This window comes from Oncorhynchus mykiss, chromosome 6 (assembly GCF_013265735.2).
Source record: "Oncorhynchus mykiss isolate Arlee chromosome 6, USDA_OmykA_1.1, whole genome shotgun sequence".
NCBI classification, from domain to species: Eukaryota; Metazoa; Chordata; class Actinopteri; order Salmoniformes; family Salmonidae; genus Oncorhynchus; species Oncorhynchus mykiss.
The window spans coordinates 81,221,315-81,237,067 of NC_048570.1; the positions used below are offsets into that span (position 1 = coordinate 81,221,315).

The following is a 15,753-nucleotide window of genomic DNA, read 5'->3' on the forward strand; positions in this document are numbered from 1 at the left end:
TCTATTCATCATTCCACCAACACACCCAGCCAGACACCCATCCACCCAGCCAGACACCCATCCACCCAGCCAGACACCCAACACACCCAGCCAGACACCCAACACACCCAGCCAGACACCCATCCACCCAGACAGACACCAATCCATCCACCCAGACAGACACCCATCCATCCACCCAGACAGACACCCATCCATCCACCCAGACAGACACCCATCCATCCAGACAGACACCCATCCACCCAGACAGACAGACACCCATCCATCCAGACAGACAGACACTCATCCAGACAGACACCCATCCACCCAGACAGACACCCATCCACCCAGACAGACACCCATCCACCCAGACAGACAGACACCCATCCATCCAGACAGACAGACACTCATCCAGACAGACACCCATCCACCCAGACAGACACCCATCCACCCAGACAGACACCCATCCACCCAGACAGACACCCATCCACCCAGACAAACACCCATCCACCCAGACAGACAGACACCCATCCACCCAGACAGACAGACACCCATCCACCCAGACAGACAGACCCACCTTGGCACGGCGGACCTTCCCCAGGTCCATGAGCTCCAGCAGCTGTGTTGGATGGTACTGAGGCAGGGTGGGGGACAGGGAGTGGGCTGCCTCGAACAGACCCCCCTCCTGCAGCCCTGCCGGCGCCTGGAGAGCCTCGTCGATTGCCACGTTGCCCTCAAACACACTCTTGGACCGGGGGCGCCCCTTGAACGCCAACGAGGATCCCCCCGTGGTTGCATTGGTGGCCGTCTGCCCTCCGCCCCCTCCACCCCCCCCGGCGATGTTATCTTCAGAGGAGAGGCTGTCCCCCTCGGCCTCGCCGGGCTTGCGGTCCTGGCGCCACTGGGCGTACACGTGCATCTCACAGTCCATACCAACCACCAGGATGCCGTCCCTCACCCAGGACAGGGACACGGGCAGGGAGGGGGTGCCGTCTACAGAGGAGAGCAGGTCCACAGTGCGCAGCAGGATCCAGCGTGAACGGATACCCTGTTTCACATTAGATTAGGGATGCAGGGGGGTAATAATAAGGATTATTATTATAATAATAATAATGTTTATTATCCAGACGCTTTATAGTGTAGTCATTAGGCTCTGGTCAAAAGTAGTGCACCAATTAGGGAATAGGGTGCCATTTGGGTAGCCAGAGAGTAGTCTCACCCTAAATTCTCGTTCACTACATGCAATACTTTAGTCAGACTGACAACATTGAAGTTGTTTGTTGTGAGGATGGGCACGAGGGGCTAACCAATCAGAGTATCAAAGCCAATGACACATTTTCAAACCACTGCTTTACACACTGGCGGAATACCAATGGGTTTCTGGACCAATCACTGCCCCATTCGGTGAAGGGTCAGGGAGGGACTCAGATCCAGACTCTAACATCCGTGGGCGTGGCGTTTGGCCTGAAGCAAGGAGTCTGACTAGCCAGGAAACCATTTGGGATGCAGGCTTGAAAAGTTGATTGTCCTCAAAGAGGCAAGTCATTTAGCAGCATACACAACACATACAGACAGAACCACATGCTAACAAACAGCAGATGTACCAGCAATACACAGTAGAATAAATGTGTGAAGAATACAAGGTAGTGTAGGTTACGGAAGTACCAGTTTGATCCTGACTTTGGGGTGTGTGTGTGTGTGTGTGTGTGAGCGTGTACCTGTTTGATGCTGCCCCCTAGAGGTAGGGTGATGATCGCCACCCCGTCCTTGCTTGAGGTCTGTTCGTTGACAACGCCCGAGATGCGACCGTACATGAGGATATTGGATCCCACCCCCACCGTGAGGATATGAGACCCGTCCTCTTTGGACAGCCAGTCCAGGTGGACATAGTGTTTGATGTTGGGAGAGTGGTGGTCGCGACTCATGTACAGGTCAGACCTACAGAAAGAGAGAGAGGGGGTTAGTCATTTTAGAGACATGCACACACTTACAGGCACACACTCACACACACCCCACCAGTACCTGCTGTACACAAAGAGGTTGGAGTCTACACTGACTCCGGGGTCCAGGGTAGAGGAGGGCCTAGTGAAGTCATCCAGATGGAGAGTCTGCTCCAACACCCACTCAGACCCCCCCGTAGACTCACACTCAAAGATGGACACGTGCATGGAGAAGTCCCCTGCTGGACCATGGCCCTGGAGAGAGGGAGGGAAGGAGGAAGGTACACACTTCATTAAACCGTCAGGTTAAATGCAAAAAGACTAAATGTCTGCGGGAAAATGAAGTATTGTACATTTTAGTCATCAGATGTTCTCATCCAAAACCACATCTAGAGACAGAAACACAACCACTTCAGGTAAAACCTTCTACAAAATGACTGATAAAGATTATACTGTATTTTTTTTACATTCCTCAGGGCCAGAAATTAAAAACAATGTGCTTGAATTCGGACAGGTGAACTACACTGTACGTAAACAGAATATGCACTAATCCAATGAGTCATTAACTTAAGTGGAGCGTACAGTAAAAGTCCTGTCCTACCTGTCCCGGGATGTGTCCAGGCCGGGGCTGTTTGAAGGAGACAGCCAGTCGTCCAGTGTAGGAACAGGACACGGCTACAGGACGTCCCGGGACACACACAGCGCTGTTGTTATCCTCCTCCTCGTTGAGTAGAGCCCAAGGCTCCCAGTGATAGATCCTGTTCTCCCCCTCCTCACACCCCAGGGCTGTCTCTCCCCCCTCCACAGAGCAGCGCCAGAAACGGACGCGGGAGTCAGAGCAGGTGGTGACGATCAGGTAGGGGGCCAGACACACAGGGTAGATGGACGACGAACTCAGGTGACCTGGAGAGAGAGGGAGAGAGACAGTATAGAATAACTGAATCAGACTAACTCAGATGACTTGAAGACAGAGACATGGAGGACAATGGCATAATAAATAGTTAGGATCCAGTCCCTGGCTTGTGAGATGTTTCATATATCTATGATGTGCTGTTGGTTTTAAAACTTTTACTTTGGAATATATTACATTTAGACTGTTTTTACAAATATGTCAAAGTAAAGTTATTAGTCTACCTGTGGAGGGTATATATATGTATGTATGTATGTATGTATATCCACCCGTACCTGTGGAGGGTATATGTATATATGTGTGTGTGTGTGTGTGTGTGTGTGTGTGTGTGTGTGTGTGTGTGTATATATCCACCCGTACCTGCGGAGGGTATATGTATGTATATGTGTGTGTGTATATCCACCCGTACCTGTGGAGGGTATATGTATGTATATATATGTGTGTGTGTGTATACACCCGTACCTGTGGAGGGTATATGTATGTATATATATGTGTGTGTGTATATACACCCGTACCTGTGGAGGGTATATGTATGTATATATATGTGTGTGTGTATATACACCCGTACCTGTGGAGGGTATATGTATGTATATATATGTGTGTGTGTATATACACCCGTACCTGTGGAGGGTATATGTATGTATATATATGTGTGTGTGTGTGTGTGTGTGTGTGTGTGTGTGTGTGTGTGTGTGTATATCCACCCGTACCTGTGGAGGGTATATGTATGTATATATATGTGTGTGTGTATATACACCCGTACCTGTGGAGGGTATATGTATGTATATATATGTGTGTGTGTATATACACCCGTACCTGTGGAGGGTATATGTATGTATGTAATATATATATATATATATGTGTGTGTGTGTGTGTGTGTGTGTGTGTGTGTGTGTGTGTGTGTGTGTGTGTGTGTATCCACCCGTACCTGTGGAGGGTATATGTATGTATATATGTGTGTGTGTGTGTATACACCCGTACCTGTGGAGGGTATATGTATGTATATATGTGTGTGTGTATATACACCCGTACCTGTGGAGGGTATATGTATATATATATATATGTATGTGTGTGTGTGTGTGTATATCCACCCGTACCTGCGGAGGGCGTAGCTCTGGTCACCTCCACCCCAACAGGCAGGTCCAGGCGGTGGCTGCAGACCAGCTTGGAGCTGAGGATCAGTTTGCTGGCTGACTGCAGGTTGGCTGTGGAGGCTGAGCGAGGGAGAGGGGAGGGGGACGTGTCAGCTGTACTCTGTTGGAACGGGATCGTCAGCTGAGACTGGTAAGACCGCTCTGGGACCGGATCATCTGAACACACAGAGAGAGAAAGAGAGACAGAGAGAAAACTTTATTGTTCATATAGTCATCTCAACAACAGAGGAAAAACTTTATTGTTCACAATATTATCTAAACAAACTTATCTAAACAAATCGAGAAAAAACGTTATCTTCAACACAATCAATATACAAACTACACAGGCCTCAATGCGCATACTAATGCGCTGTACTACTCCATTACACCGGGGCCCGCCGCACTACTCCGTTACACCGGGGCCCGCCGCACTACTCCGTTATACCGGGGCCCGCCGCACTACTCCGTTATACCGGGGCGCCGCACTACTCCGTTACACCGGGGCCCGCCGCACTCTATTACACCGGGGCCCGCCGCACTCTATTACACCGGGGCCCGCCGCACTCTATTACACCGGGGCCCGCCGCACTCTATTACACCGGGGCCCGCCGCACTCTATTACACCGGGGCCCGCCGCACTCTATTACACCGGGGCCCGCCGCACTCTATTACACCGGGGCCCGCCGCACTCTATTACACCGGGGCCCGCCGCACTCTATTACACCGGGGCCCGCCGCAGTCTATTACACCGGGGCCCGCCGCACTCTATTACACCGGGGCCCGCCGCACTCTATTACACCGGGGCCCGCCGCACTCTATTACACCGGGGCCCGCCGCACTCTATTACACCGGGGCCCGCCGCACTCTATTACACCGGGGTCCGTCGCCTTCTATTACACCGGGTCTACCGTACTCTATTATACCGGGGTCTACCGTACTCTATTATACCGGGGTCTACCGTACTCTATTATACCGGGGTCTACCGTACTCTATTATACCGGGGTCTACCGTACTCTATTATACCGGGGTCTACCGTACTCTATTATACCGGGGTCTACCGTACTCTATTATACCGGGGTCTACCGTACTCTATTATACCGGGGTCTACCGTACTCTATTATACCGGGGTCTACCGTACTCTATTATACCGGGTCTACCGTACTCTATTATACCGGGTCTACCGTACTCTATTATACCGGGTCTACCGTACTCTATTATACCGGGTCTACCGTACTCTATTATACCGGGTCTACCGTACTCTATTATACCGGGGTCTACTGTACTCTATTATACCGGGGTCTACCGTACTCTATTATACCGGGGTCTACCGTACTCTATTATACCGGGGTCTACCGTACTCTATTATACCGGGGTCTACCGTACTCTATTATACCGGGTCTACCGTACTCTATTATACCGGGTCTACCGTACTCTATTATACCGGGTCTACCGTACTCTATTATACCGGGGTCTACCGTACTCTATTATACCAGGGTCTACCGTACTCTATTATACCTGGGTCTACTGTACTCTATTATACTGGGGTCTACTGTACTCTATTATACCTGGGTCTACTGTACTCTATTATACTGGGGTCTACTGTACTCAATTATACTGGGGTCTACTGTACTCTATTATACTGGGGTCTACTGTACTCTATTATACTGTATTATACTGTACTGTATTATAGCACCCACACAGGCCTAGGTTAGGATGGGTTGTGGTTAGGTACTCACCCAGACAGGCCTAGGTTAGGTTGTGGTTAGGTTGGGTTGTGGTTAGGTACTCACCCACATAGGCCTAGGTTCGGTTGTGGTTAGGCTAGGTTGTGGTTAGGTACTCACCCACACAAGCCTGTACGGACTGGAGGTGCAGGTGCCACATCTGCAGCACAGAGTTCATGTTCAGGTCCTTCTCTATGACAACCAGGAAGAACTTCTCAGAGAACGGAGTAGGGTGGTACTCTGGAGAGGAGAAACACAACTTTTTACACGTTCTTCAGTTCAGTCATCCACTCATTCATCCATCCATCCACTCATTCATCAATCCATCCACTCATCCATCCATCCATCCACTCATCCATCCACTCATCCATCCACTCATCCATCCACTCATCCATCCACTCATCCATCCATCCATCCATCCACTCATCCATCCATCCATCCATCCACTCATCCATCCATCCATCCATCCATCCACTCATCCATCCATCCATCCACTCATCCATCCACTCATCCATCCACTCATCCATCCATCCATCCACTCATCCATCCATCCATCCATCCACTCATCCATCCATCCATCCACTCATCCATCCACTCATCCATCCATCCACTCATCCATCCATCCATCCACTCATCCATCCACTCATCCATCCACTCATCCATCCACTCATCCATCCACTCATCCATCCACTCATCCATCCACTCATCCATCCACTCATCCATCCATCCATCCATCCACTCATCCATCCATCCATCCATCCATCCATCCATCCACACATCCATCCACTCATCCATCCACTCATCCATCCATCCATCCACTCATCCATCCATCCATCCACTCATCCATCCATCCATCCACTCATCCATCCATCCATCCACTCATCCATCCATCCATCCACTCATCCATCCATCCATCCATCCACTCATCCATCCATCCTGAGTTGAAAGAAGGTCAGTGTGTAGAGCTCTGGGTTCTCCTGAGGCTAATCATGTCATTCATACATTAACCAATTCATAAATCCATCCATTCGCCTGTCCATCCTTTCACACCCTCAATTCTCCCTCCCTCCCTGCCTTTCTCTCTCTCCCTCCCTTCAACCTCCCGTACCCTCGAGAGAAGGGTAGGATGTAGTGTAGAGCTCTGGGTCCTCCTGAGGTGTATATCCCAAAATAAAGTCCTCCTGGAAAACATGAAGGAGCTGGGTGGTAGATCCACACTAGAGAGAGAGAGAGGGAGAGGGAACTTCTGTGAGTGTAATGTTTACTGTTCATTTTTATTGTTTATTTCACTTTTGTATATTATCTACTTCACTTGCTTTTTCAATGTTAACATATGTTTCCCATGCCAATAAAACCATTTGATTTGAATTGAATTGAGAGAGATAGAGGGTCAGAGGGGGGGGAGAAGGAGAGAGATGGACATATTTCCCTCAGATTACAAAGACACACAAACAATTGAAAAACAAATCACATTTTGATAAGCTACCATATACATGTTAGGTAAAATACTTCCGCTGTGCACCACCATTTACCTGTGACTAGATTAATGATATAGCATGATCTCTTGACTTACTGCTTAGATAAAGAGACAGGTGTGGTTAAGGGCCTGTAAGTAAGCATTTCACGGTATGGTCTACATCTGTTGTATTCGGCACATGTGACAAATAACATTTGATTTGACTTACTGCTTAGATAACGAGACAGTCAGATAGGTATTTCTTACCTGGTTAGTGATGACATCTAGTTCTATGATGCAGCCTGGTCTGGCTGTCGACTGCTGGCTCACTATGTTAAATACCTCTCCTACTAGTTTCTATGGAGAGAGACAGAGAGAGAGACACACACACACAGAGAAAGAGAGAGAGACACAGTTAGAGACAGAGAGAGAGAGAGCGAGAGAGGGGGTGAGGGAGGGGGGAGATACAGGGGGGGGAGGAGGAGGAGAGGGGGGAGAAGAGGGAGGAGAGAAGAGGAGGGAGGGAGGGAGGGAGGGAGGGAGGGAGGGAGGGAGGGAGGGAGGGAGGGAGGGAGGGAGGGAGGGAGGGAGGGAGGGAGGGAGGGAGGGAGGTTAAGAGTCTTTAACCAGCTATCTTGAAGCTTTAAAGTTCCAGTCCCCTTCAGTCTCAGGATTTCACTGTTAATATGACTGAGGACATCTGTGTTTACTTACTGAGGTCTCAGGATTTCACTGTTAATCTGACTGAGGACACCTGTACGTGTCTGTGTGTGTGTGTCTCTGTGTTTACTTACTGAGGTCTCAGGATTTCACTGTTAATCTGACTGAGGACATCTGTACGTGTCTGTGTGTGTGTGTCTCTGTGTTTACTTACTGAGGTCTCAGGATTTCACTGTTAATCTGACTGAGGACATCTGTACATGTCTGTGTGTGTGTGTCTCTGTGTTTACTTACTGAGGTCTCAGGATTTCACTGTTAATCTGACTGAGGACATCTGTACGTGTCTGTGTGTGTCTCTGTGTTTACTTACTGAGGTCTCAGGGTCTGACAGTTCGTCCAGTAGTTTCCTGGCGTCCACCACAGCCTGGTAGAGACGCAAGTTCTTACCATCTGACGCTACGAAGCACGCACTGGAACTGTTACAGTATGTACCTGGAGATAGAGGGGAGAGAGATGCTGTTTTAAATGTGGGCACTATGAGTAAGGTTCTGCATGTAGTTAGTAGAAACGCCCAATAAAATTGCAACTTCAACTTGAAGCCCTACAGGTGTCTCCAAACCACCCCTTGACAATCATTGAGTACTTCACCAGTACCTTGTCTGAACATGTGATACACACATGAACAACAGTTATACATTATATACAGTGGGGAGAACAAGTATTTGATAACCTGCAAAATCAGCAGGTTTTCCTACTTACAAAGCATGTAGAGGTCTGTAATTTTTATCATAGGTACACTTCAACTGTGAGAGACGGAATCTAAAACTTCAATCAAATATTAAGAAAATCACATTGTATGATTTTTAAGTAATTAATGTGCATTTTATTGCATGACATAAGTATTTGATCACCTACCAACCAGTAAGAATTCCAGCTCTCACAGACCTGTTAGTTTTTCTTTAAGACGCCCTCCTGTTCTCCACTCATTACCTGTATTAACTGCACCTGTTTGAACTCGTTACCTGTATAAAAGACACCTGTCCACACACTCAATCAAACAGACTCCAACCTCTCCACAATGGCCAAGACCAGAGAGCTGTGTAAGGACATCAGGGTTCAAATTGTAGACCTGCACAAGGCTGGGATGGGCTCCAGGACAACAGGCAAGCAGCTTGGTGAGAAGGCAACAACTGTTGGCGCAATTATTAGAAAATGGAAGAAGTTCAAGATGACGGTCAATCACCCTCGGTCTGGGGCTCCATGCAAGATCTCACCTCGTGGGGCATCAATGATCATGAGGAAGGTGAGGGATCAGCCCAGAACTACACGGCAGGACCTGGTCAATGACCCGAAGAGAGCTGGGCCCACAGTCTCAAAGAAAACCATTAGTAACACACAACGCAGTCATGGATTAAAATCCTGCAGCGCACGCAAGGTCCCCCTGCTCAGGCCAGCACATGTCCAGGCCCGTCTGAAGTTTGCCAATGACCATCTGGATGATCCAGAGGAGGAATGGGAGAAGGTCATGTGGTCTGAAAATAAAAATAGAGCTTTTTGGTCTAAACTCCACTCGCCGTGTTTGGAGGAAGAAGAAGGATGACTATACCCCAAGAACACCATCCCAACCGTGAAGCATGGAGGTGGAAACATCATTCTTTGTGGAGGCTTTTCTGCAAAGGGGACAGGATGACTGCACCGTATTGAGGGGAGAATGGATGGGGCCATGTATCGCGAGATCTTGGTCAACAACCTCCTTCCCTCAGTAAGAGCATTGAAGATGGGACGTGGTTGGGTCTTCCAGCATGACAACGACCCAAAACACACAGCCAGGGCAACTATGGAGTGGCTCCGAAAGAAGCATCTCAAGGTCCTAGTGGCCTAGCCAGTCTCCAGACCTGAACCCAATAGAAAATCTTTGGAGGGAGCTGAAAGTCCGTATTGCCCAGCGACAGCCACAAAACCTGAAGGATCTGGAGAAGGTCTGTATGGAGGAGTGGGCCAAAATCCCTGCTGCAGTGTGTGCAAACCAGGTCAAGAACTACAGGAAACGTATGATCTCTGAAATGACTAACAAACGTTTCTATACCAAATATTAAGTTCTGCTTTTCTGATGTATCAAATACTTATGTCATGCAATAACATGCAAATGAATTACTTAAAAATCATACAAAGTGATTTTCTTAATATTTGTTTTAGATTCCGTCTCTCACAGTTGAAGTGTACCTATGATAAAAATTACAGACCTCTACATGCTTTGTAAGTAGGAAAACCTGCAAAATCGGCAGTGTATCAAATACTTGTTCTCCCCACTGTACATCCTCCAACAATACGCTTCAGAGCACTCTACAAATGGGTTCTGTATTGCAGTGTGTGTGTGTGTGTGTGTGTGTGTGTGTGTGTGTGTGTGTGTGTGTGTGTGTGTGTGTGTGTGTGCTAACCTAGCACAGAGCTGGGTACAAGGGTAGGCAGCCATGCTACATTGGAGAAGGCTGACGTGTGCAGGGAATTGATTCGGGCCAGCTCTGACACTCCTCCAGTGCAGGACAGGGGTCCTATGTGGTCCACCCTCCACAGAATCAGCTCACTGTAGATGGCGTTCGGGTCATGGAACGTCCTGGTGGCCGCGTTACGCAGCTGCTTCCTGGGGGATCACACACACAGTTTGAGTTTGTCACAGTGTGTGGCTCAGTTGGCAGAGCATGGCGCTTACAACACCAGGGTTGTGGGTTCAATTCCTATGGGCGACCAGTACGAAAAAGTATGCATTCACTACTATAAGTCTCTCTGGATAATGAGTTTGTCTAAAAAATGTATATGTCACACACACACACACACACACACACAACAAATTGTCAAAGACAGAGATTATATTACACACACACGCTTGCAGGCATGCACACACACGTATTTCTGATACACACTCACGTGAACATTTTGTAAACACACACACACTTTCTAGACATTGAGGTCCTAGAGGGTCCTCGTTGCTTCCTCCTATGACACACACACACACTCCCTTCCTCCCTCCCTACCTGCGCCGTCCTCTGGGGGGAGGTGTGTGTGTGGGTGGCTGGTCGAGGTCGATGCTGCCGGGGGCGGAGGGGGGGGTGAGGAGAGCGTTGTGGTGGGAGGAGGTCAGCAGTAGGGGGAGGACGGTGTGACACGCCTGGTCGTTGAGGTGGAACCGGTGACCGCAGTAACGGAACGTATGAGACACAGTTAGAACGTTGGAGAACGCCGAGCGCTCAGCGAACGTCACCGCCCACTAGAGAGGGAAACGGATTGAAAGGAAAACTCTGAGTCACAAAATGTCTATACATTATTTATCATACAGTATGACATTATTAGAGGGACTTTTGGTTTTGTACTTTATATGGTTGTAGTTTGTCTTTTAAGCATGAATGTAAGGACCTTAATACTCTTATGAGCCCTGGTCAAAATTAGTGCACTACATAGGGAATAGGTGGGTTTGGGACACAGCCACAGTCTGCCTCTCCCTCTCACCTGATTGAGAGACCCGTCCACATGTTTGGACACCATCATGACAGCAGGGCCGATGCCTGGAGCTTGGCCCAGAGAGAGGCTGAGGGCTGAGGAACCCAGCCCAGCAGAGGCAGAACGGGGCAGACGGCGGGCCCTCCTCCCCTGCTCTCCCCCGGCGTTGGAGCTATCCACGTTGGAGAAGGAGCAGGCGTACATCAGAATGTTCTTACTCAGGGAGTTGGCGTCGCCTGTAGGGAACGCCACCGGGATACGGGACGAGAACGACACCTGGAGAAAAAGGGATGGAGAGAGGGAGGGGAGAGAGAGAATAATCAGAGTGGAGCAGAATTCTGCTTCCTCTTGTGTGTCCATGTACAATATGTGTGTTACTTCATGTCCGTGCGTGTGTTGCTGCATGTGCAGTCTCCTCTTACCTGCACCTGTCTGAAGATCCCCTGGATGTACTCGTCCAGGTATTTGACGTGCCAGACCAGGAAGGACCCGTCGGTGGGGTGGATGGTAAACAGCATGTCAGGACTCTTATTCCACTCCAGAGTTAACGCTTCCATCTTCCTCTCCAGCAACATGGAGGGCAGGGGCACTGAGCTACTGGAGCCTGGGGACGACGCCTTGGTGCTGCCCTCACCACCCTCACCCTCCTCATGCTCTGATGAACCCTTCTCTGACATCTCATCTAGGTCTGGAGAGAGAGAGGGAGGGAGGGTGGGAGTTAGACACGGACAGAGTATGATATGTCAGTGTGTATAGAATACCTTGGAACAGACTGATATTACCCAGATGTATTTCACGACTCTACAACGGTTTTGTACTGGGTCAGCTACTCAAAACGAGTTTATATATATATATATATATATATCTCTCACAACAACAGCATGTAGATCTGAGGGTTTCTGAAACAGAGCGTACCAAAGTCAAACTTAATGGGGGAACCGTTCTGGTCGAGGGCGTCGTCGGTGGCTTGGTCCAGCTGCTGTTCTGAGAGCTTGCGGAGCTGCAGCATGAACAGGTCCATGGAGGTGGTGAAGGACAGGTCCTTGTTGTTGAGCCAGTGGACCACAAACCCTCCTCCTCCACTCCCGTCCTCCGGAGTAAACACGGCAGACTCCGCTAGCACCGCTGGGATGTCTGGGGGATAGAGAGAGGAAAGGGGCGGATACAGGATATTACTATGCATGTGGGAGGAATATCGGAACAAGCTAAGGCTGACGTTGCTAGTTCAGTTTGTGCGTGTGTGCCTGAGACGGAGAGATTGTGTGTGTAGCTGTATGTATATGTACAGTGCCTTGCGAAAGTATTCGGCCCCCTTGAACTTTGCGACCTTTTGCCACATTTCAGGCTTCAAACATAAAGATATAAAACTGTATTTTTTTGTGAAGAATCAACAACAAGTGGGACACAATCATGAAGTGGAACGACATTTATTGGATATTTCAAACTTTTTTAACAAATCAAAAACTGAAAAATTGGGCGTGCAAAATTATTCAGCCCCCTTAAGTTAATACTTTGTAGCGCCACCTTTTGCTGCGATTACAGCTGTAAGTCGCTTGGGGTATGTCTCTATCAGTTTTGCACATCGAGAGACTGCAATTTTTTCCCATTCCTCCTTGCAAAACAGCTCGAGCTCAGTGAGGTTGGATGGAGAGCATTTGTGAACAGCAGTTTTCAGTTCTTTCCACAGATTCTCGATTGGCTTCAGGTCTGGACTTTGACTTGGCCATTCTAACACCTGGATATGTTTATTTTTGAACCATTCCATTGTAGATTTTGCTTTATGTTTTGGATCATTGTCTTGTTGGAAGACAAATCTCCGTCCCAGTCTCAGGTCTTTTGCAGACTCCATCAGGTTTTCTTCCAGAATGGTCCTGTATTTGGCTCCATCCATCTTCCCATCAATTTTAACCATCTTCCCTGTCCCTGCTGAAGAAAAGCAGGCCCAAACCATGATGCTGCCACCACCATGTTTGACAGTGGGGATGGTGTGTTCAGGGTGATGAGCTGTGTTGCTTTTACGCCAAACATAACGTTTTGCATTGTTGCCAAAAAGTTCAATGTTGGTTTCATCTGACCAGAGCACCTTCTTCCACATGTTTGGTGTGTCTCCCAGGTGGCTTGTGGCAAACTTTAAACGACACTTTTTATGGATATCTTTAAGAAATGGCTTTCTTCTTGCCACTCTTCCATAAAGGCCAGATTTGTGCAATATACGACTGATTGTTATCCTATGGACAGAGTCTCCCACCTCAGCTGTATGTCTGAGGCAGTGTGTGTGTGTGTGTGTGTGTGTGTGTGTGTGTGTGTTTTGTGTGCAGCTGTATGTATATGTATGTCTGATGCAGTGTGTGTGTGTGTGATTTGTGTGCAGCTGTATGTATATGTATGTCTGATGCAGTGTGTGTGTGTGGGGTCACTGTCCATTTGGAAGATCAATGTGACCAAGCTTTAACTTCCTGACTGATGTCTTGAGATGTTGCTTCAATATATCCACATAATTATCCTCCTTCATGATGCCATCTAGTTTGTGAAGTGCACCAGTTCCTCCTGCAACAAAGCACCCCCACAACATGATGCTGCCACCCCCGTGCTTCACGGTTGGGATGCTGTTTTTCGGCTTGCAAGCCTCCCACTTTTTCCTCCAAACATAATGATGGTCATTATGGTCAAACAGTTCTATTTTTGTTTCATGCTGCGATTACAGAGGAGGACATTTCTCCAAAAAGTACAATCTTTTGTCCCCAAGGGCAGCTGCAAACTATAGTCTGGCTTTTTTATCAAACAGTCACACTCCAAACTCCACTATGGCCAAGACCAAAGAGCTGTCAAAGGACACCAGAAACAAAATTGTAGACCTGCACTAGGCTGGGAAGACTGAATCTGCAATAGGTAAGCAGCTTGGTTTGAAGAAAACAACTGTGGGAGCAATTGTTAGGAAATGGAAGACATACAAGACCACTGATAATCTCCCTCGATCTGGGGCTCCACGCAAGATCTCACCCCGTGGGGTCAAAATTAATCACAAGAACGGTGAGCAAAAATCCCAGAACCACACGGGGGGACCTAGTGAATGACCTGCAGAGAGCTGGGACCAAAGTAACAAAGCCTACCATCAGTAACACAGTACGCCGCCAGGGACTCAAATCCTGCAGTGCCAGACGTGTCCCCCTGCTTAAGCCAGTACATGTCCAGGCCCGTCTGAAGTTTGCTAGAGAGCATTTGGATGATCCAGAAGAAGATTGGGAGAATGTCATATGGTCAGATGAAACCAAAATATAACTTTTTGGTAAAAACTCAACTCGTCGTGTTTGGAGGACAAAGAATGCTGAGTTGCATCCAAAGAACACCATACCTACTGTGAAGCATGGGGGTGGAAACATCATGCTTTGGGGCTGTTTTTCTGCAAAGGGACCAGGACGACTGATCCGTGTAAAGGAAAGAATGAATGGGGCCATGTATCGTGAGATTTTGAGTGAAAACCTCCTTCCATCAGCAAGGGCATTGAAGATGAAACGTGGCTGGGTCTTTCAGCATGACAATGATCCCAAACACACCGCCCGGGCAACGGAGGAGTGACTTCGTAAGAAGCATTTCAAGGTCCTGGAGTGGCCTAGCCAGTCTCCAGATCTCAACTCCATATAAAATCTTTGGAGGGAGTTGAAAGTCCGTGTTGCCCAGCAACAGCCCCAAAACATCACTGCTCTAGAGGAGATCTGCATGGAGGAATGGGCCAAAATACTAGCAACAGTGTGTGAAAACCTTGTGAAGACTTACAGAAAACGTTTGACCAACAAATGGTATATAACAAAGTATTGAGATAACCTTTTGTTATTGACCAAATACTTATTTTCCACAATAATTTGCAAATAAATTCATAAAAAATCCTACAATATGATTTTCTAGATTTTTTTTTCTCATTTTGTCTGTCATAGTTGAAGTGTACCTATGAGGAAAATTACAGGCCTATCATCTTTTTAAGTAGGAGAACTTGCACAATTGGTGGCTGACTAAATACTATTTTGCCCCACTGTAGGACTCGTTTTACTGTGGATATAGATACTTTTGTACCTGTTTCCTCCAGCATCTTCACAAGGTCCTTTGCTGTTGTTCTGGGATTGATTTGCACTTTTCGCACCAAAGTACGTTCATCTCTAGGAGACAGAACGCGTCTCCTTCCTGAGAGGGATTGACGGCTGCGTGGTCCCATGGTGTTTATACTTACGTACTATTGTTTGTACAGATGAACGCGTTTCCTTCAGGTGTTTGGAAATTGCTCCCAAGGATGAACCAGACTTGTAGATGTCTACAATTTGTTTTCTGAGGTCTTGGCTGATTTCTTTTGATTTTCCCATGATGTCAAGCAAAGTTGCACTGAGTTTGAAGGTACACCTCCAATTGACTCAAATTATGTCAATTAGCCTATCAGAAGCTTCTAAAGCCATGACATCATTTTCTGGAA

General features: G+C 47.9%; 1 protein-coding gene across 6 annotated transcripts in view; it reads right to left on the reverse strand.

Annotated features, from left to right (window-relative positions):
• Positions 1-15,753, reverse strand: part of LOC110515651 (dmX-like protein 2) — a 111,618-nt gene that overhangs the window by 67,536 nt on the left and 28,329 nt on the right. For all 6 annotated transcript variants that reach the window (XM_036981080.1, XM_036981082.1, XM_036981079.1 and 3 more), the window contains exons 10-23: positions 12,210-12,428; positions 11,717-11,982; positions 11,304-11,570; positions 10,832-11,064; positions 10,238-10,440; positions 8,170-8,291; positions 7,407-7,496; positions 6,792-6,900; positions 5,804-5,923; positions 3,924-4,136; positions 2,518-2,819; positions 1,999-2,171; positions 1,695-1,914; positions 554-1,024 (exon numbers count right to left, since the gene is read on the reverse strand). In XM_036981080.1, coding sequence (XP_036836975.1) covers positions 554-1,024; positions 1,695-1,914; positions 1,999-2,171; positions 2,518-2,819; positions 3,924-4,136; positions 5,804-5,923; positions 6,792-6,900; positions 7,407-7,496; positions 8,170-8,291; positions 10,238-10,440; positions 10,832-11,064; positions 11,304-11,570; positions 11,717-11,982; positions 12,210-12,428 — 3,008 coding nt within the window. The remainder of the gene's footprint in view (positions 1-553; positions 1,025-1,694; positions 1,915-1,998; positions 2,172-2,517; positions 2,820-3,923; positions 4,137-5,803; positions 5,924-6,791; positions 6,901-7,406; positions 7,497-8,169; positions 8,292-10,237; positions 10,441-10,831; positions 11,065-11,303; positions 11,571-11,716; positions 11,983-12,209; positions 12,429-15,753) is intronic.